Source organism: Trachurus japonicus, chromosome 15, assembly GCF_045865225.1.
Source record: "Trachurus japonicus isolate A0001 chromosome 15, Traja_1.0".
NCBI classification, from domain to species: Eukaryota; Metazoa; Chordata; class Actinopteri; order Carangiformes; family Carangidae; genus Trachurus; species Trachurus japonicus.
Window position 1 is genome coordinate 25,779,181 of NC_140921.1, and position 22,290 is coordinate 25,801,470.

General features: G+C 44.7%; 1 protein-coding gene across 3 annotated transcripts in view; it reads left to right on the plus strand.

Annotated features, from left to right (window-relative positions):
- The window catches only part of tacc2 (transforming, acidic coiled-coil containing protein 2), a 53,524-nt gene that overhangs the window by 22,827 nt on the left and 8,407 nt on the right, over positions 1-22,290 (plus strand). For 2 of the 3 annotated variants that reach the window (XM_085800769.1, XM_085800767.1), the window contains 11 exons: positions 3,133-3,420; positions 14,230-14,348; positions 15,468-16,896; positions 17,092-17,127; positions 18,751-18,808; positions 19,476-19,677; positions 20,099-20,148; positions 20,242-20,351; positions 20,490-20,643; positions 21,409-21,555; positions 21,892-21,984. In XM_085800769.1, the coding sequence (XP_085656895.1) occupies positions 3,133-3,420; positions 14,230-14,348; positions 15,468-16,896; positions 17,092-17,127; positions 18,751-18,808; positions 19,476-19,677; positions 20,099-20,148; positions 20,242-20,351; positions 20,490-20,643; positions 21,409-21,555; positions 21,892-21,984 (2,686 nt within the window). The remainder of the gene's footprint in view (positions 1-3,132; positions 3,421-14,229; positions 14,349-15,467; positions 16,897-17,091; positions 17,128-18,750; positions 18,809-19,475; positions 19,678-20,098; positions 20,149-20,241; positions 20,352-20,489; positions 20,644-21,408; positions 21,556-21,891; positions 21,985-22,290) is intronic. The other variant, XM_085800768.1, reaches the window with a different exon arrangement.

Here is a 22,290-nt window from a genome sequence, read left to right on the forward strand (position 1 = left end):
CACAACACTTGTCCCGTCACTGCTGTTGGGGACATAAAGGTTTGTTCAGAGTGGGTGACGGTGCTATTTCCACTGTAGGTTTCATCAATGGATAAAGTTACACTATATGTGTGGCAGACACAGATATGTATAACTGCCTGGTCAGTGAATGTGTGTGTATATGTGTGTGTGTACATGTGGTTTTTCCCCCGCCCCCCCAGAGGCAGTCCTAGCTGTCAGTCCGGCTCAGTCTGTGTGGCTTTGTGAACTGAAGCCTGTAGTGGGAGGAATTTGGGCAGGCACTCAGCCCCACTGAAGTCATTTGCACAGACCAGACAGAGTGGAACAAAAGCCAGAGTTCAGAGAAAGACTTGGGCATGTGCTGCGGTGTGTGTGGAGTGTGTATGACAGAGTCAGTCAGAGAGAAGGACCGGGACGTATACACTCATTGACTCCGGTGTTTTGGATTGAAGCAGCCACTCAGCTTTCCATCACTCATTGTATAGCCACCTAACCTCTGAAGTAGTGTGATGGAGTCCTCAACCACTGGAATCTGGGTGAGTTGGCAACAAGTCGGCTGTTTTCTGTCTGCGCGTGTTTACAGTCGGTGTTTGTGGCTATAAGTCCCTCCAGGTGGATGCGGCAGATGGTCCGTAGGTAACCAGCGCTTATTAGTCTGACCTCACCAGATGGGCGGAGGGGAGGGACAGATAGAGAGACCAACGGACAGACGGTGGAGAAGAAGGAGCGAAGTTATGAAATCAGTGTTGCACTTAAAGACAGTGTAACAGGTTAGAGCATGTTGAGCTCCCCTCCTCTAAGAGATTGAGAAATCTCTTCAGCAACTGTAACGCTAACGTTTAACCACTGTCTGAGTTTTATAAAAGCCTTGTCTGCATGGTTGACTTTTAAAAATGGGCATGTGAATGAATAAATGGTTTGAGGCTTAACCATGAACCATATGCCAGTAAAAATGTTTTTTTTTAAATGACACACAGTTTGTATTATGTAAAAAGTCCAGTTGAAAGCCTTTTAACTCATCAAGCCGTATGCCTGTGACTCTTTAGCTTGGTATGTTGGACGTTTCGCTCGCATGTTGTCAGAGTAAAAGTGAAGCAGGATGTACTATAGCCCACATTGTACTGTAAATAGACTAGTTGCCATGGTGATGGTAGTCTCATACGCCTTTGCTGGCTTGAGTGGAGTGGATAATCTCATGTCTGTCATTTATTCAGCCGCACTACACTGTTTTTAAATATAGATTCGATCTCGGTGCTAACTGAAACAAATTAGTAAGTAATTTATGTGTCTGTGTCGTTAATATATACAAACAATGTTCCTCGCTGTGCGGCACATTCACAGTGTGTGTGTGTGTGTGTGTGTGTGTGTGTGCATCAGGACAGTATGAGCGTGCTGCTGGCAGAGAGACAGAAATGGTCCTCCCATGATTACAGCACTTATAAAAAAAAACCCTGTCTCAGTACCTTCAGCTGGTCTTTATTTACTGCTCTCTGTTTATCATCTGACACCCTGCCTGGACTTTCTGCCTCATGCATCCAGCTGTTTCCTGTAGATTACACTAAGTATGCACATGCATGACTTGATTACAGTTCAGGCAAAGTCACATTTGTTTACTCAATACTCAGTCGTGAAAGATGAGCTTTGAGAAGGTTGAGGTCTGTTATCTGGACTGTGTTAAAAAAAAAAATTACGACTCTATCTGTGGACCAGCCTGATTCTTTTTCTGAAGCACTTCTCCCGAGGTGCCCTTCAGTAATGCCCTGCACACTGTCGAATTACCAGCGGTTAAACACTGACCTGGACAGCCTCCAGGTGTTAATTCCAAATGTAAAACTACACTGACGTGAGGAGGCGTGTTGCTGATAAAGAGCACATGTGCTCACTCCAACTTGTTGCTTTCATTGTGTTGTGGTAATAAAGTGGTTCACACACATCATATCTGGAGGCACGCAGGAAAAGCTCCAGTTGTTAAACTAAGTGGGTTTGCTGACATTAACTCTACAGAAATGGCCACTACGCCAGTAAATACTCTACAGTCTACACTTCTCCAGCGCCTGGGCTAATCTTATTTTCAACCAATTGTCTCTATCTCCCCCCCATCAGCTTGTTTCTGTCCATCTTTGGAGGCAGCAGCCACTCTTATGACAGTCTCCTTAGACTATGTTGTGACTTGGCTGTTTCTATTTCTAAGCCGCATGTGCCAACTTGGCAACAGATGCCGGCATGTGCACAGCTCCAGCCTGCTGCTTTAGCTCACTCGCTTTGTAATGATTTGTAATGAGAGGAATGGAACCAAATAGAAATCAATATATGTTATTGTGGGATGTGTTTGTCTTCATGCCCCCGTCCCGCATTGAAACAGTTCCCTACCTCATAAAGGAATGGTAGGAACCAGACCTGTGTTAGATGTGAACTAGAACTTGTAACGCCCTTAAAAAAAGCACATGCCCTCATTAAAGGTTATTAAGTTCTGACTTTACTGGAAAGAGGGAGGTGGAGAATAACATAGCTGAGTTTCAGTCTGAAATGAGCTGGAAGGGATGTCTGGAAAGTGCAGCTCAGCGGACAGTCGACTTGATGCTTGACTACTCTGAATGTGCTTTAATTGCTGCTGCCGGTATTGTTGCAGCTCTATTCTGTGAAAGAGGCTGCAGGGGTATTTTTAGAGCTAAACAGGAGGCATGCCCCAAGTGGGGAACAGCTGCATGGGTGTACATCTACAGTGCCTGTCAGATTAGAGAGCCTACCACTCCTGATAAGACTGGCCTGGATCGGGGCCAAATCCACTCCACCAGGTGGCCAATGATGACGGAGCCAGACACACTCAGACTGGCTATTCCACAGCAGAGGACAAGTGGAGCACGTTGGGGAAACATGAGGGGACTGAGGAGTGGAGTGACAGTCTTAATTTTGAGGCGTTCTTAGGATGGTGGAAGTGGGCCTAATATTTTTTAAATCGTTGCTAGGTTTAGGGTCAGAGCAGGGTGCTGCATCATCTTTCTCTGATCCGAGGTAAGTTTCCTTCATGGTTGGTTTGTGTTGAAGGACGATGAGGAGCGTGTCCTCGGAGGGCTTTTCCAAATCGCTGTACTTGGCTGCCTTGTTGATGTTTTGCATTCCCTCCCCCTGCAGGCCCATCCTCACTGAGCAGACACAGAGTCGTGACCCTCCCCCTGCCTCTCCCCACCTCCCGCCTGCCCCCTCTGCTCACCTCCACGACAGCGCCGAGTTCCCCACTCCTCCTCCCACACCCCCAGAGAGGCACGCACCCGAAGATCTACCAACCCCACCTGCATCCCCACCTCTTCCTCCTCCTCCTCCTCCTCCTCCAGCACCTCCTGCCTCCCTGTGTGAGGACCCCTGCCCTGCTCCTGCTCCTGCTCCTGCTCCTGCTCCTGCGCCCCTTCACCCTGCCTTAAGGTATGAAAATCATCTCTCTCTAACTGTCTTTGTTCCCAAACCTGTTTGTTATGTCATTTCCCATTTCACAGTGAAGCACTCATAGTTTGTGATGTTAAATGATGTGATGGGAATGTATGTGTGCACGTGTCTACCTCATTTCCAATACCTAACAGTAGATTTATCAAGGTCTGACACTAACTAGGCCAAGGAGGCCTTTTAGCCTCCTTGACGAAAAGTGGCCATGTCTTGATCCTTTCAACCTGAGTGCAGGTCGAATTAAGGTATTAAATCGACATCTGGCACACGGAATCCCTCTGTACATGTTGATTCTCAGAGCTGTTTGTCTGCTCTAACTTATACGGTGTCTAGTCAGGGCAGGCAGGTGGTGATGCTAGCTTATAGCGTAAAGACTGGAAACAAGTGGAAACAGCTGGCCTGACTGTGTCTAAAATCTTCTCGACTTACTGTCAACCAGAAGCATATTTCCTTAAATGCTCAATTATTCTTAATTGCGAAATCTCATTCTGGCTCCATCTCATCCAGCCTTATTACCGCAATGGAATCAACACAACTGTCTCTGCAGCATAGCCCCTCCTACGAAACCTCTCACAGAATTACAGATTAGCATTGCTATGCACATCCACCACATGAACTCAAAAGAAACAGCATTTGCTAATGCATGAACTTAGTGGTCATGGAAACTCAAAGTGTATGCTGTATAATTGTGGCTTGTTAATGGTTGATATAGCAAAAGCATAAGGGTCAAATGTTTATGTGGATCTTTTCGAGGATGAAGTGGAGCACTTACACAACATGCTCTCTCACACATAGCACAATCTGTCCTCTCGTGACCACTTGACATAATGGTTGTTTCATACAATGGTTTTTATTCATCACACTGATGCTGATAACATGTAAATGCTCCTCATTACTTTTCCTATCAGCCTAGTTTACTTCCTTATAATGCCAAACATCCCTCTGCAGTGCTTTCTGCCTTTGCATTTTATTTCACAGACTTTATTTTATAGTGGGTATGACTCAGCCACTTTCACAGTGTGGTGCCGCGCACAACCAGCAGAGGGTGTTTTCCCCTTTGCAGACTCCACTGTTCATGTTTTGCTGTCAGCCTGTGTCTGCGCTCAGCTGTCTGAATGCTGCAGTCACCTGGTGCATGCATGAATGAGTGGGCACAGGGAGACACACACATGCTCCATTGTGGCTTTCTGTATGTAAACAGAGTCTGTATTGTTTTCTAATGTAAAACGATACATATTTGCTTATGACTTGCTGCTGTTTGTCTTTCTAACTGCCTCCTGTGCTCAGACCAGAGAGAGGACCAGAATTTTGAGAGGGCTTGGTTGGCATAGTGGTGCTATATTATTTATGATATCTGAGAGGACTGTCAGACAGCACTGGAGAGGAGTGGAGTACCAACACAGTAACACGGACTCAATGTTCTGATTGGACGTCACTGATTGTGCTTTTTGCCTGCAGACACACAGAGGCCCTGCTATATGTGCAGGTAAAAGCTGATACTTTTAATCAAGTTAGCTTTAGTACAAAGGTCATATACAATATGAAGATATTATCAGTCTAAGTGTTTATGTATCAGTCCGTGTTGGAATTCAGCTCCTCCCTTGAACCTGGCAGACGTTTATGATCTTGCTTGAAGGTGCCTTAGTTGGGCTGAGGCTTTAACTGAGAAATGGCCTCCTTCACTATGCCATTATCACAGTTAGTCATCCAGAGACAAACATATTTTGTGTGTTTTCCTGAATGATTCATTGAGAGTTGGATGAGTAATAATTAAATCCCTCTGTGAAGAAAAAAAAGAAAAGAAAGACACAGGGCTGCCTTCCTTTTATGAATAAATATTTGTTCAAATAACGAGTTTGTCAGTGACTCCCACACAGTTTTTACACGCTTCCTGTGGTGTAGAAAATCCTTGACATCTGGAAACTGAGGATTCTATTGTTTATTGGTTTCCTATAAAAGCTGTCAAAGCCATCGGGCTCTGTCCTGTCTGGTTAATTTGTGATTACGCTAAGAGCACTCTCTGTGTTCTGTCTGAGACTGTAGAGGGAGCCAGATGTAAAGCTCTGCATTTACAAGCTGCAATGTTTTAACAGTTCAGCCTCCTCATCTCTTTTGTGACATCTCCCTATCATCATATACAACCTGAATACCCACCTGCAACTGAGACTATAGGTCAAAGGGAATCTAAGCATGTGTTTTACTTGATCTTTACCGTTGGGGTCTCCAATTGCTGTGCCCTGGTTGCACCACTGTTTGCTTTTGTCATTTTCTTTGGCAGCAGAAATAGATGAGATATCCCTCAGTCTCAAAATAGAGTATATTACTAGGAGATATATTGTAAATGCAGCGTAAGCAAGGTTTGTAGACGGTGTCTGGGGAGATCAATTCCATTAGTGATTGTTCATGGGAGCTATGCAGCTTTTTCTTGGCAAATGAAAAACAAAGGTCCTAGGCAATCCCTGCCTGATTAGCAGCGGTTCAGCAGCAGGATGATCAGAGGAGCAGTACAGAAGTCAAAAATCAGGATTCACCAAAACATGCAGTTTTTTTTTTGTTGCTTTTTACAGCTGCTTTACTGTGTATTTTTCTGCTTATGCAGTGTTTTCAGTCTGTGGTGTCTTTGAGCCTTTTACGCTCAGCAACAAAGTCTATCTTGCAAATTCTTTTGTTTAATTTTATGGTTGATCCTGGAGAAACAAATCAGAGCTTGTTTTGATCTGTTGCATTAATCAGAATCTCTGTACATTTATTCATGAATCATTATCACAACATGTATTTCATATATCACCCATTTGATCAAACTCGAACTCGAAGTGGCCCAGCAATAGCAACCAGAACATCACAGCAGACCCTCTAAAGATGCTCCTTGTCCGCATTTTGAAAACAAAGCCGGGACAGCTTGGATAAATCTGTGAAGAAAGTATTCAAAAAAATAAAATGTACCCCTGACTCCAGTGTGTGTTTTAGATTTCTAAAGCCTCTTCACAGACACAAAGAGGCTTCCTGTTGTAGTCTTGCAGGCTACACATCTGTAGATCTTAGTGACTCTGACTGCTCTCGAGCGCCTTTATGAATCTTTCAGAAAAGCTGCCACAGTCATTTCTTCCAGTGACTAGGTTTACTTTGAATTTTTTATTTCTTCCATTTTCTTCGTCTTAAAGTAGACGCTGCAGTGGAAAGGCCAGACTGTAAAGCAGCAAGGAAGAGAGAGGATGTTTATGTTGGTCATTCAATAGAATAGGAACTGGTACTGAATGTACTTTGCTGCCCTAGATAGATACATCTTTGCGCTGCTATGGGGGGCCTGGACCACCACAGAAATCAATATTTTTTGCTTCAGCAGAGGTCTGTGTCGTGGGGTTTGTCAGCGGGCACATCGATATTCTTTGTGAACAGTTAATGGACTTCATGTTTACATGCAAACGCCCCCCTTTTTAAATGTGGTGTACGGTTACACATGGACCCTGGCTTCTGTGGTTTACATTTTGCAGTTGAACTCTATTTCATTCAGTCATTTCAGTCCTGTCAGACAGAGGTGTGACACCTGAACCCTCCATACAGCGAGTATGTGTGGCCCCCGGTCCTGAGGGCTGGAGTCTCTATTGTTGTCAGCCCTCATTTCCTCACTTTCCCAGGAGTCTACAATAGAGTTATTCTCCTCATATTTCCACAGGTCCCTTTCCCATTGCCCCACTGGCAATCAATGGGAAATTTGTGGAACCTGTTTCTGCTCATATTTCCATCCCACAGGACAAATTCTCTGTGTACGAACGTCACACACATGATTTAAAAAAAAGAGCAAAATTGGAAGACTCAGCCAGACAGAACATCGTTATTGCTCTTCCGGTATTTGACGCAATTGAGGGTTTAGTGAGAGTTCCAATAAAACACATCACCATCCCAGTGTGCTGCCAGGGATGAGTTGTAAATATTTATTTGCCGTCTTGTTGAAAGCTGAAGTTACAACATGATGTGAAATCAGTTTTTAAATGTGTTTTTTCTGGTCTCAACATACATTTTTTGTTAATGGATTCCTGGTCAGAATGGTTTGACAGAAAGTGAACACAAAAGGGTCAGAGTTGAATAACATATAAACATTTTTTTCCTCAAAGTCTATTGTTTACCCCAAACAACACTGTGGTTGGCTGAGCTGAGTGCTGGAAGCTTCCATTGTGGGGAAAAGGAGGCACTATAAGAAAATGACATTTTCACTGTGCAACGCTCCGAGTAAGAGAGATGGGGAGATCCTGGCAGGACAAAAGGCAAAGTGGAGAGATGAGGTTACTGTGGAAGGGAGGAAGAAGGAGACTGACGGAGTGAAAGCGCCTGTTAATCAGTGCGGTTTTGGGGGTCTGCTATTGTCTGGCTCCCCTGCATGGTCGCAGTATAGCGGAGAAAGAAAAAAAAGCTGCTTGTCTTTTTAAAGGCGCAGGAGGCTGGTGTCAGGGGAGAGAGTAGAGGAGAGAGGGGGGAGGAGGCAGCGAGAGCAGCAACACAGCTCAGCGATATCAGCAACCAAACAGAGAGGAGGCACCTCAGACACCTCATGCAAGACAACAAGGAAGCAGGATTGTTATTTTACCCCACTTTTTTTCGTGGATTATTCTCTTCTTGCTGTTTTGCTCTTGGAGATTTTTTTGTCTCTCCTGGTGTTGCATCATTTTATCACCAGATGAGACACAGGAATATTTACAGTCTGTAGAGGAGCAGAGGATTGGGGGATGCTGTGCATGAAGTGAGGAGCCCTGAATCATCCACAGCTTGGCTCCTGATGCGAACAGGGCTCGCTCATCCTCTGCACTGCAGCACAGTCAGCTCAGCCGCTGGTGCTCACCTCCTCCTCCTCCTCTGCAGCGAGCGCACCGAAAGGAGAAGGAGCGTGTTTTTTTGTGGGGGGAGAAGCAGGTGGATGTGGAGGGTGGCTGGAGAGCAGGAGCAGGCAGGGGGGGCAGGGGGGGCAGAGGAGCTAGCTGAGGATGGGAGCCAACGAGTCCATGGAGCAAGGACAGACCCCCTGTCCCTCTCAAGAGCACATGTGAGTTGAACTTAACCTGCGTCCGCGTCCCTGCTCCGTGTTGTGTCTGGGAATGTTCAGACTGTGATCCAGCAAATGATCAAGCAGAGGAAAATGACTTTAGACAAAGCTGAAGCACAAGCTGCTTCTGCTTTGCTCTTGTATGTAGTGTTTTATTATTTATTCATGGCTTTGCATTGGCCTCCCATGCAACATAAATGTTGATTACGGCTGCAGGGTTGATTTATCATGCTGCATTTAATCACCCGCTGTGGCCATGCTTGGCTTTAGTGCTGCCAGTTATTTAAGGCTCACAAACACCTCACTGAGACACCGTGTTGTGATTTTTACTATGATTTTGTTTTCTTTCATTCCGTCTTCATGTCTTGCATCATAAAGCCTTACCACACTATATAATCCAGTCTGAGCAACTGAGCGCGCCATCATTGTTGTTTGCTTTTGTGATGTAAATAAGGATAAAAGAATCAGTGCATGTGCGCACATGTGCATCCGTGTGCCTCAACTACAGTACTACAGTATACGTAGAGTAAAACATCATAGTGCCTGTGGGAACCAGAATTAGGCAATGAGTACAGTAGGTGCCTCTGGGAGGCTGGTGGGGTGATGTTTTGTTCTGTGTGAAGGAGGACGCGTCTGGCGCGCTGGGATCGGGAGCTGGTGACAGTGTGGAAATAGAACACGCTGTGTGGGGGAGGAAGAACATAAGTTAGGAATATCAGTGGATGACAGAGAAGGAGATGAAGAGTTAAAGCGGGGAAGAGAGGGAGCAGAGTGCTCCACTTTGCTGCGTTTTATTTATATCTCCAACACGCCACCGCACAGGGGAAGAAGGGTCCGGGGAGAAACATAGGAGAGGGATAAGGGAAATGGAATGAATGTGTGTGTGTGTGTATGTGCTGTGTGTGTAATGCAGAAATGAATGATTTATAGCATAATACAGCCGTTTTTCTTCTCAGAGCTCCACTAAATTCAGAGCTCAGAGGGACTGAGTACTTATAAAAATGTCAGCAAAGTACAGGCTCTTATTGCAGGAGGGCTGAGGTAGCAGCTGTTTTCCTACAGGTGTGCACCACCACAACCATTACTAATAAGGCTTTTTACCAGGTTCACTCCCTCAGTTGTGTAACAGCATCAGAAGCACTTACAATGTAGCAGCCATTCATACATCAAAGCATCATAGAGCGTCTGGGAGTGTTCAGCGTTCGGTAATAATGGACCAAGATTGTGTTTACACCTGAGGGAACTTTTATTGTTCCAATTCAGACAGAAGTCAGTTTGTGTTGTGTGTATTTGAGGGCGGGGATAACCCCATGTCTTTTCTGCAGTGATGTGCATGAACCCAGCATCTGATCTAATCATCAAAACAGAGATATCTTAACCCCCTCTCTGCTGGTGCTCTGACTCACAGACCTGGCCTGTTGTTGTTTAATGTGCCATCTGCCTGCGGTCAAAGTCTCAGATTAGGCTGGATGAGGTATTACACATGGAGATTATCTTAGTCTGACACTCTTTTGTCTTTTGTGTCAGTGGCTTCTTTGTTTTGAAGCTGGACTTAGCCGATTTTCTTGGGACAAAAAGGGAATAGCAGACTGAGGGGGGAGGTGTCTCCCTGATTGAGGTTGACACCAGTCTGGATGGAGATGAGACACAGACACAGCCAGACATCTGAGGAGAAAAACACAGGTTCTGTTTATATGACCTGCAGAGAGAGCAGAGTAATTCTCCATAAGATCTCATTTCCTGGGATTGAAGAATCATTTGCTGAGGACAGAGCTGCTTTGTGCTGTTGCCCCATTACAAAGCCTCTACAAGCTGCCCTCTGCTCCCCACTCAACATCTGTGTAGGAGCTAGTGAGGCTCTTGTAAAATCATAATAGGCTGTTGTGGTGATTGGGCTGATTCACAGGGTGTATGGTGGCTATGATGTAATACTTTACATCCCCACTCTCATTCATTGTGCAGATAAAAGCACAGGAGCTCCCTCTGTTGGTACCTTCAGCTCTACCTAGACTATACGACGTCTAAAGAACACACTACAGCTCTCTCCTTTCGTCTCACAAAGAAGACATTTACCTTCATAAATACACTTCTATTCATTCAAAGAATGTCACACAGCACAAAAGCCATCTTTTTCTTTCTACCTAACAGCAGATCACAGATCAACCTGATACCGAAAGCTCAGAAGGAGATGAGAAAGCAAAAAAAAAAAGATGATAATGAATTGTAGCCGAAGAGCAAGAGATAAGGGGAAGCGAGGGATTTTAAAGGTATAGGAGCAATGGAATAGTAAAGAGATAAATAACAGTCGCTGTGTCCAGACAGGGAAAGTGTTTAAAGCTGTTTGACAACCGAGAGACGATGGAGACGGAGCGTGCGGCAGCTAATCCATTGAGGCTAATCACACAGCTGCTTGGAGACCAGCAGCCAGCAGCCATTCACCCGTTCCTCCTTCATCTTTTTTCCATCATGCTCTCATCCAATCACATTCACCTTCGTACCACGCTTTAACGATGACATCAAATTTAGCCCCTTTTTTCAGACCTTAGTTTATAATGCCAGCAATCATTTTTTGTATACATTGGCTACATGAAAGTAGGGCGGACAGGTGGTGTTGGGTTCACATGGCAACAGAGCCCAGTTTCCTCATCTTCCCTGGGGCTGCTGGTGGCTCTCCTTCTAGCGCTGTTAAAGCTGTTTATACAGCCTGAGTTGGACTTGGCTTTAGGAGCAGAGACACGTCTGGCTGTCTGAAAAGCAGCGTCTCCCTGCCTCACGCTGCAGAGCTTCTGTCTCCAGGCAGTCATTTCAGCCAGTGATAGGCTGCTATTAAGTGCTGCTCCCTTTGTTTCTATTCGCCCCCGTATACCCTGACAGCTCACCCACATGCTAATCTAATCTCTTTCTATGTTTTGTCTGCTGCTGCTGGGTAACTCATAGTAAGAGCTGCTGCCGATGTCACGGCATTACCTTGTTAATTTGTTTCATGTCTGCTCTCAAATACAATGTAGATGACTTCATGTCTAGTGACCATTTGAAAGCTGCTTGCTTTATTCCTAAATTAGGGACATGTAAGACCAAAGATGATTGGTTCTGGGAGGAACAGAAGTGTTGAATAAACAAAAAAAAATATGCCAACTTTCCTTTTTTTTTCTTTTTAAACCAGTTCTGGAGATGTGAGCAGAATGATGCTGATGCTGCATGTGCCAGCCTCATGAATTTGCACTTCATTTTATCCTCTGTATCACATGATACACTCCTCAACATCAGTTGCGTGTGTCGGACCGTGTGCATCCAACCACTCTGTTGTTTTTCTTTTTCATCCATCGTAGTGGAACATATGGTGGGGGGGACAAACCTTCAGTTACCATAGCAACACAGAGTTGCATGAAAGATATCCCAAATGGAGCACTAATGTGAGCTAGCATTACCTTCTTTCACAGTGTTTTACCCCACCCATTCTCAGAGAAGCTGCTAATTCATATGATCAAATTTTTTTTTCCCTACACGTGTCTTGTTGTCATATATGCTTATTTTTTTCTCTGCATACACATTATGTATGACTCCTGTCCTTAGAGTAGCAGTCTGTGTCACCACCTGACAATATGATCCTGGTTCCCAGTGCCTGATCCAGATGGATCTCCAGGCAGACCAGTCTTGTCCTGCTGGGACACACAGGGTCCTTCCAGAGATTAGCGCCCTGGCTGCCTCCTCAGCCATGTGCTGTCTCAGCTCATTGAAATCAATAAGGCTGCTTTAATGGCTTTTGGTGTGAGCACGTTAAATGTAACAAACATATCATTTTTATGGCCTATTGGAGCTTCTATATGTTGTGAGATATTTCTGTGTGGTCAGATTTATGAGATTCATCAGTGGAGCAGATGCTGTGCGACTAGACAGTGTTATCGTCCCTCCATATTGTTGGCTTAGAGGAACCTCCCACCTCTGCTGTGTTATAACCCCGGGGATAGTGGGCATGTTGACTATCACAGCTTCATAAAAACTGATATCTCATTTCTGCTCTCATATTGGATTGGCTGTATTGTCTGTATTGATGATGCCATATTTTACAAGTCTGACAAAGGAGTCCTGCAGGATGCTGCACGGCCTCAGTAGTGCCTTGAGATGAATCCCTATAGATTAGCCAAATCAATATAGTGTATGGACATGGAGTTGTCATTTAACTGTGGGGGTTCACAATAAGGCTGTGTTTCCTCTGGGGATGGCATTTTCCAATACCATTTTTATTGTTCGTTTTAAAATAATAATTTAATGAAACTGTCCAGGATATGCTGGAGAGGCTATCTCTCTCAGATCTGGATTTGTTAAGCAAAATCTGTGTTTTTCTTTGCAATGGTCAATAAGGTGTGCCTGGTTCTTAAAGCGATGTATGCAGAGGAGCACAGAGAGACAGATGCAGTGGTGATACATGTACTGAGCAAGCTTTATCCAAACAGGTTTGGCTAGTGGGCAGCAGACTGCCTTTTCTTCAGTGTGGATACAGCAAAGAGGTTCAGAGGCAAGCGAGACAGGGGAGAGGAAGAGAGAGAGTGAGAGAGACAGAGGCAGAGAGAGAGAGAGAGAGAGAGAGGGAGGCAGAGAGACTGCCAGAATATACAGTATGCAGGCGGTGGGCTTCTGCAGCCAGTCTCATTTAGATTTGGAGACATCATTTCCTACTGGGGAGGTGTGGAGAGACGCACTGATATGGATACAGATAACAAAGAAGAGGAGCAGAAAAGGATTGCATATTGAAAACAAAGAGATCTGGATATAAGACAGTAGGGAAAAAAGGGCAGAGGAAAGGAGGGAAGGTTATAGATCCTGTGGTGGGCGTCTACCTGTGTGTCAGGCAGCAGCGTTCTGGTGCGGAGAGGTGTTGTAGCCCACCGCCGGCAGCCATGGCAGTGAGTGCGTGGCAGGCGCTGTCTCCACTGCAGTGGGCTCGCTGGGGCTGGGACACGCTGCTGGGAGGGGCAGGAGACGGGGACAGCCCAGACTCAGACCCGGCTCTGGGCTTCCTCCGCCGTCTCTCCTGGGGCTCGCGGCACGACAGCATGATCAAGGCCGCCTTGGAGCCGGTCAGACAGAGGTGAGGCGGGACGTGGACTCGGAGGCTGGGTCGATACTCATCTGATAATTCACCAATCACTGAAGCGTGGAGCTTGGTAGTCAGGCCATGTGATGATGAGCTTTGCTACTATATGTGTGTGTGTGTGTGTGTGTGCGTATGGTGCTAAGGAGGAGCAATCTTCAAACCTTGTTGAGGATGAAACGTTGTATTGTGTGAATTTGCAGCCTAAATGTCATTGATGTTGTCACTGGCTTGATGATTTCCTCCATCTGCCACTGTCTGTTTTCTCGGCTGTGTATGTAGGTGTTGGATGTGTTTATGTCTGGGGGGATTTCTGTGTCTTCGATGTGCTGTTATCACTGCAGGGCTGTTTAAATCCACTGGAAAATGAAACAGAAATGCACACACACATTACAAGAAATAGATCTGGCTGGTTCCTAAATAGATCTGGCTGGTTCCTAATGCCTATATTGATGGAATATAGACATACAGTAATACTGAGACTGAGAGATTGATATGTGACCTGCTTATTTGGAATAATTGTGTCGTACGTCAACCAGATGTGGAGGGAAGTTTAGCTCAGTGTTTTATGACGTCATTGACTCCCAGGTTCAGTTAGCTCACAGTTGAAGTGATGTGAGTCAGATTCACAGCAGACTCACTGTGCCCTTTTCTTTTGTTATAGGAGCTCAGACTCGGATGGAGCGTTTGAAACCCCTGAATCCACAACTCCAGTGAAGGCTGTGTCCCCTACAGATCCCCAGATCCAGCAGCTGACCTCTGATGACAAAGACACAGTAGGAGGTACGTCTTTCATGATAAGTGCTTTGCTCAGTATATTACTACTGTATTTTACCCCTTCTCTTGTGTTCAGGTCACCGGTGACCTATTTTCAGGTTTTAAATGTATAAAAGTACCACATAAATTTGTTTATTGCATCAAGGCTTTGTCAGGAACCTATATTTAAATAAAATAAAACATTTTTTTTCACAAACTTCTAAAATGCTTGGTTAAAATTATGACAATTGTGGTGTTAGGGTCAATTTTGACCTGGTTATAACGATAAGAACAACATTAGAGTTAAAACTGAAACCATAAGTACAAAACCAACCTTTTCATGGATAAGGAGCCTAACAATGTAACCAACAGATGAGAAACAAATGGGATGATAAATAATAATTTTAGTGTGTTTTGCAGCTGATTTAAGACTCGGGTCAAAACTGACCCTAACACCATAGATGGTAGCAGACAAGAGGAAGGTTAAATTGAAGACAAGGGGTATACTGACAAAAAGGGCCCAGGGGCCCACACCAAAAAATATTAAAACCAACATTTTCATGGGAGCCTAACAATGTCACCAAGAAAAGAAAAGTAAATTGGATGAAAAAATATGTTTTTAGTGTATTTTACAGCTGATTTAAAACACCATAGATGGCAGCAGAAAGCTAACACAAGACGAAGGTTACACTACTATAAACTGAACATGAAGGCATAAAAAATAGATGAAGGTAAAACAAAATCTTCTTGCACCATCTAGTGGAAAAGAGCAGTAATTCACATCTGGCGTTGATTGCTGAGACAAGCATCCTCACTGCACAAAACTGAGGGCTTTTTTTGGATATCAAGGGAAGGCTGACCATTTACTGTAGCCTTCTTCTCTCCTGTAGCTTTTTTCCATGACTTTCTGTTCAGTCGAGATATTTTCTGAATTATTTATGTCATATTCATCTCTATAATTGATTCTGTCAGAAACCAGCTGCAGCTTTTATCTCCCTTCAGGTTTTCTTGTTCACACCGAGACCCACCCTAACAACAGCAAAAATATATGATCATCCCAGTTGTCAGAATTTGTTTTGCTCTGATTTTGTCTGTTTTGCTGGATACAATCTCTTTACATGTCATCTGTCTCTTCATCTCTTGCAGAAGCTGACACTTTAGTCAGCGATCCTGCCTCTGACTCAAATTCAACCGAGGCACTACGTCGTTCTCCGTCCCTTGCTTTTGATGAAAACAAGCCTATTGCAGCCAGTGGTGCATACAACTATGACCTTTTGGCTGCAGAAGCAGCAAGTCACACACTGACTCGTTCCCTCAGCCTCCAGGGAGGAGAACTAGACAGTTCTGGTCTGTTGGACGGATCCACTCCAGGAGGTTTCCGACCACATTCCGAATCATTCAGTGTAGGTACTGAGAGTGCCCCGGGCACGCTCCACAGGCCCAAGAAAGTCCGTCCTGGGTCTTTAAAGAAAAAACCTCTTCTCAGACAGAATTCCAACCCAGAGAGCCCAAGGCCAGTCTCATCCAGCAGCACCCCGGAGATCAAGAAGCGAGCCAAACCTCGAACTGCAAGTCCTCTCCAGGTTCAGGAGGAAGCAGAAGCAGGATCTGCAGCCCCAAGTCCTGGAGGAACCCTTAGGAGGACCAGGAAAAACCGTGTCGAAACTCCGCCCCCTCTCCCAGAAGAGACGAATCATACCAACCAAGAGGAGAGCCCTGCCGTTCCTGCCTTACCCTTGTGCCAGGAAGAGACTCCTCTCCCTGGTAGTCCACCGGGCATAGACGAATCCCCCATCCCCCCTTGTGCCTCCTACCAATGGGATCCAGAGAATTTTGAGAATATCGACCCTTTCAATACTGGAGGTAGTAAAATTGCCAACTCTCCTGTCCTGGGTCGTAAGGATCCTGTGTGCGCCCCCATTGCTACCGCTGTAAAGAGTGCACCTGTCACTGCTGTGGAACCGCCTCAGCCCAGTCCCCCAGTTTCTCTTGATGAGCCGATCATCAACCCTGAAGAGCAACCCATCAACCCCAAGCGCCAGTCAGTAAGGCTGGAGTTTGATTACTCTGAGGAGAGCAGTGAGGCATCACACCAGGCCTCTCCCCCACCCAAGAAAGTGGGCAAGAAGCCCGGTGCCAAGATGCCTCTCAGGAAACCAAAGCTGGGGTTGAAGAAGGCCGCTCCAGTGGTGACTCAACCGCTGGACAACGACCCCCCAACAACCCATAATGGCAACGACAACGAGGATGAAATCCCTCTTCCTAAAGCAACCTACAACTTTGAAACTGACAAATGGGATGATCCAAACTTCAACCCATTTACTTCGAAGAAAGGAATCTCCAGCTCTCCTAAACTGTCCAGACCCTCTTATACATTTGACCCCAGTAACTTTGATGACTCCATGGACCCTTTCAAGTCATCCAATAAGATGGCCAATTCTCCTCCCAAGGCCTCTGCATCATTTGAACAGTCGTCCAATGACTATGACAATGAAAATGACAATGACCACATTGGGGAACTGGAGGACCAGAATCAGAACAAACCTGCCAAGAAGAAGAAAGCTCCTATCAAATCGTAAGTTTTTTTGTGGCAAATGCAATACACACTCACAGGACATTTTGTATTCATGTGCAGGAATATCTGAATCGCTGTCCGTGTGATTTCTGTGAGGCTAGTCTGTGTGTTTGTGGTCGCATCTGTCGTCTTCTTTGCCAGTGTCCTCTGTCTGTCTCTCTGTCACCTGTGTCTGTGTATTTTCATATGTCACAGGAAGTCCAGGGGTGTGTCCTCTCTATGTTGTCTGTTGTAAGTACAGGGGCAACATACTGTAATCATCCACCCTTTTTGACCCTTAATTCCATGTGGCTCCTTTTCAGTCAGCATGTTGCCCTGTTGTCACTCTTAACATATTAACAGAAACATCACAATCCATTGTGCTCATTATCAAACAACCCCCAGACACATGTTTCTTTAAATTCTTCCCATTTCAACTGGAAAACAAATGTGAGCAATCTCATTCATGAAAGTGCCGAGAAACATTACATTTATTTGAATTGTCATCTTGTTTAAAGCTGTCAAGTTGTGTATGAAGTACAGTATCTCCCTTTAGGTTATTTATCCCTCAGCACACATGGATTTTAGTCAGTGACTCAACTAATAAAACAAAGCAAGTGACTGGTGTGGAAGCTCATATCCAAAGGGAAAGAGACCACAGCTACAGAAAAGAAAGTGATGTCAACACAACAGTGATGTTAAAATGCGTCACTATAACAACTAATCCTCTCTTCTCTCTCTGTTCCTGACTGAGCACCAGACAGTACATGACATTTGATTTTACATTGGTAATTAAATTAAAACACTGGAAGCGGAAAGGGAAATGAAAAACAGCCAGTTTACATTAAACTGTAAATACATTTGAAACTAACTAACATTTAATCAGTTTAACTGTTGGAAACTAGAAAACATCAGCATTCATCCATAAATACACAATCTAATTCTGAAACCCTGGAGGTCAGATCGTTAAGTGTATTGAACAAACTAGACATTTAGCTGCTGCCACTTACCGAAAAGCTCTCTCTACACATGGTGGCAGAGACCCGAGGACAAATTAGCTTGTGTTTATTGTTTTGCTGCCTTACCAACCTTGAAACTGTGAGAGTTTTAGTTGACATGCCAGTGTGTAAAGCAGGTACTTGTGCTCCCTCTTGTGTTCATTGTTGGCTACTGGTCATAAACTCAACTATACACAGGTTTGTGGTTGTTATTCCAGTCATATTCACCCATAATTGATTCAACATTGCAAATACGCTCAGATTGATGAGATATATCTATCTCTATAGATCAGATTCACAGAGTAAAACGGGATGTTTCGTCCTTGAACTTGTTGTAAATTTCTATCCATGGTCTTTACAACTTACACATTCACTGAGAATCCATAGGTAATAAAAGTAAATACCCGACACTAACAGTTTATCCACAGCAATAAATTATCTTTTCATCAATCTTCTAACTATCACCTACTGCATTTCTAAACACATTCCTGCCTGGGACCAATGTTTGTGAAAAGTAACGATTCACAACATGACATTAATTTACCACTTCTCCTCACTCTTCAGTTACTAAACATTTTAAAAGCTCTTTACAAACAAACATGTCACTATTTGGTCATTTCAGCGACATGCAGACTACAGTAAGTAGTGCTGTTACACATACATAGTAATGCTGCTCTAAGCAAATTATCACTTTCATTTAAGTCAAACGTGTTAATGTAATTTGTAAATGTACCCAACCAGTTTTAATTTTAAGACTTTGTGATGATTCACATGTTTTGAGATATATAGCAAATACAATATTTTGACATAAATATTGCTGACTGAGGATGATGAATGACTCTGGATCTCAACTGATGATTTTTTTTTCTTTTTCCAGTAATACTTTCAGAGTGAAGAGGTCACCAAAGAAATCACCAGTGTCGGACCCATTCCAGGTGTGCATTCGAATGTTCTATATTTGTACAGGGTTCCCACATGTCCTGGAAAACCTGGAAAATGGTTGACCAATTATCCAGTCATGGAAAACACATGGAAATTGAGAAAAAGGGTCAAATGTCCTAGAAAAGTTGTCCTGGAAAATCATTTATCACATGGTGACATCAGCTACCAGAGCTCTGTTTGACTTTTTCTGACTCCGCTAAGGATTTGTTTTCCAAAGATGTGCCCAGCGAGAAAAGACAGATGTTTTAGATGTGGTTTAAAAACAAAAACAACATGTTTTTGCATTGTTCTGTGATAAATTTGTCATAATTTCTAAGCACTAGAGAGATTGTTTCATAGATAAGTTAGAGCCACAGACTGTATATCTTAAAATTAATTTTTTGGGGGTGAGAGAAAATAATAAATATAGAAACAAACTGGTTGAATGTACAAAATAAAGTACAACTGTCGAACTACAACAAAAAGAATGTATGGGACAGGGTGATGTGTATGGCCTAATAACATGTCTGACTATAGCAGCTGAAAATGTCCTGGAAAAGTCCTGGAAAATGATTTCAAGAAAAGAGTAGGAACCCTGTTGTACTCGGCTGATTTTTAAAGCTGATTTCTTCCTGTGTTTCTCACTGACTGTCACCACCCACCCACTCCTTTGTGTTGCAGGATTCCACGCCTGGCGATGAAGCTCCCTCCCTCCACCAACAGGACGACCACGCCACAGACGAGGAGAAGCTGGCCTCCTCCACCAGTCACAAGTGGGCAGCCCTGCACGACATGGATGCAGATTCTGACCAACAAGAATTCCCTCAGCCGTGTGACCTGACGTCCTTTGTTAACGAGAACAGTCTTCCTCATCAGGATCTAGGTGAGGCGTTGCTGTTTGACTTTTTGAGATCCCTCTTTGTATCGCCCCCAAACAAATGCTAACAGGGATCAAAGCATACCACAGCCAGACAGCGCCGAAAAGGAAATTCAAAGCGTATGTCTGGATCAAGCCACATGTACAACAAACAATCAGCTACTTTACTTCTTTATTCATCTGGCAACATTATTGATTTTTCTCATAGCCGTGTAAACGAGCCGGTTGGCCCAGTTCTCTGCTGCCCTCTGACCTCTACAATCACCACCAGAGGCAGTCTGGCTCAGCCCATCTGGGTCAGAGATGAAACGGAGCAGACAGCCGTGTATCATCCACTGATCGTATCAGTTCAGAGATCAGCACTGGCTGAATTGTCTCTCCATGTGTTCCCCTGCATTTAAAACTTTGGTTTGTCCCTCTGCTGCAGTGCAAGACTATGAAATCGAGTACATGGAGAAGATTGGCTCCTCTTCGCCTGTGAGTATTAAATACCAAATTCAATATTTTTGTCTACTACTGCTTTACTTTCTTCATTCATAGCATCGTATTTTATTTCATTTAATTTCATAGCCACTGTCGTTGAAGAAGCCATCTTTATACCTGAAGCTGGATTCAGTATCTGATAGTTTAACGAAGAATCCGTGCGCTCATGGATCTGAGCCCAGTTCCCCCTGCACCGGGTATGAATCACACCACCACTACCTTACTAGACTGTGTTTTTTTTATTTTTTTTATCACTAACCCTGTTTTATGTAATGTTATATTATGTTCTTCTTTCTTCCTCTCTCTTTCTTCTTTCTTCGTCTTTTTCTGAACAGGAGTTTTGAGGAGATGGAGGCCCAGATAACGGCCGGTATGAAGACACCAGTGCTGAGTTCTCGGCCCGGTCCTGAGGGCTCCGCTGGGGACAAGGGCCGGAAGAGAGAAAGCGAGTCGCTCAGCCGAACGCAGAGCACAGAGAGGGACGAGCAGGTGAGCCAAATGCCTTTACGAGGATTCAAACCCAGTGGGCGGTTTCTGCGACATGTCATTTCCAATGTCTTGTCACCATCATGTGAAGAGAATCTTGTCAATTTTGATTTTACGACATTTTACACCATGTCATTGTTTAGTCACAAGGGGGAGACAGAGTGCTGCAATACACATGCTTTACTCTAGGCCAGAGGTGTCAAACTCCTTTTAGTTCAGGAGCCAAATTAAGTGCAATTTGATCTCAAGTTGGCCAAACTGGTCAAATAATAGCATAATATCCTATAAATAATAAGAACTCTTAACTTTTCTCTTTGTTTTAGTGCAAAGAAGCGCATCATTAAGATGCTTACATTAAGGAACTATCCTATTACAAAACACATTATGACCAACCTGAAATTTCTTGAGAAGAACACATGCAATTTCAACAGCATAATGCCTCTTCTGTCTTCTATGTAATTTTTACATCTGGTAAATTCATCCCGCGGGCCGGATTGGACCCTCTGGTGGGCCGGTTTTGGCCCCCGGGCCACATGTTTGACACCCCTGCTCTAGGCCAAGTCTCCAACATGAACCATGAGCATCAGTCATGATTCTCATTTAAGCCACATCAGATGACAAGTAGCCAGTTCGCCACAAGTTTCCAGCTTGAATTCAGTGATTCAGCTCCCAGTGCTGCCACTCAAACAAACACTCAACGCTTGCTTTGCCATGCTGACCCCCCTGCCCTCCTCCCTGCCCTCTGCCTACTCCTCCTGGTGCCCCTAGTCCCCTAGCCAGGGCCCCACGGAGGCCCCTGCTCCCGCCCTGGCCATGCCCCTGTTAGAAAGGCTGTCTGAGTGTGATGACCCCCTGCAGTACCTGGAGCCTGACCTGGCTGAGACCAACCCCACCGCATTCGCCCAAAAACTACAGGTGTGTTGAAAGACCACACATGACCTCTCTTGGTAGGCCAAAACCTTTAGTGGCCCATCTGTGGCCCAGATGTGTGTTGGTGTGTCGTTTTTGTGTGTTTTCCCGTTGTGTCATCCTTGCATATTCATTTTCCCATTTTTTTTTTTCTCCACCTGTAACTTCTGTTCTTTGGTGTGAAATAGATTGACAGCAGCCAGTGTGTGTGCTCAACTTTCTATATGTTTTCCCCTTTGCTCTCTCATCCTTGGGCCGCAACTCCCCCCTCCTTCCCTTCCCCCCTGAATTCCATCCACTCCCCACCTCCCAAACCCCCCCCCCTCCATGTGTGCGGCCCAGGAGGAGCTGGTACTTGCTGCCCTGAGGATAGAGGCTCTGCAGGTAGCCAAAAACATCTCTCAGTGCCCCTCCCTCTCCACTGTAACCCCCCAGGTACTGCGCTGAGTCAGCCTGCACCTGCTGTATGCGTGTGTTTGTGTGTGCGTGTGTGTGTGCGCAAGAGCAACGATGCATCTTGAATGAGTGATTACATAGTAGCAGGTGTGTGTAAAGGCACGTGTTGTTTGAGTGCAGAGTGTGTGCATGAGTGTGTCTCAGCCTGCTTTACCCCCCCTCTCCCTCCCTGAACACACCGTTCTGAGTGTGACTGTGAACCCATGACCTTTTTCAACATGGTGGCTGCACCACTACATCCGCAGTCCTGCCACCTCCTCAGTCCACATATGAAATATCTAACAT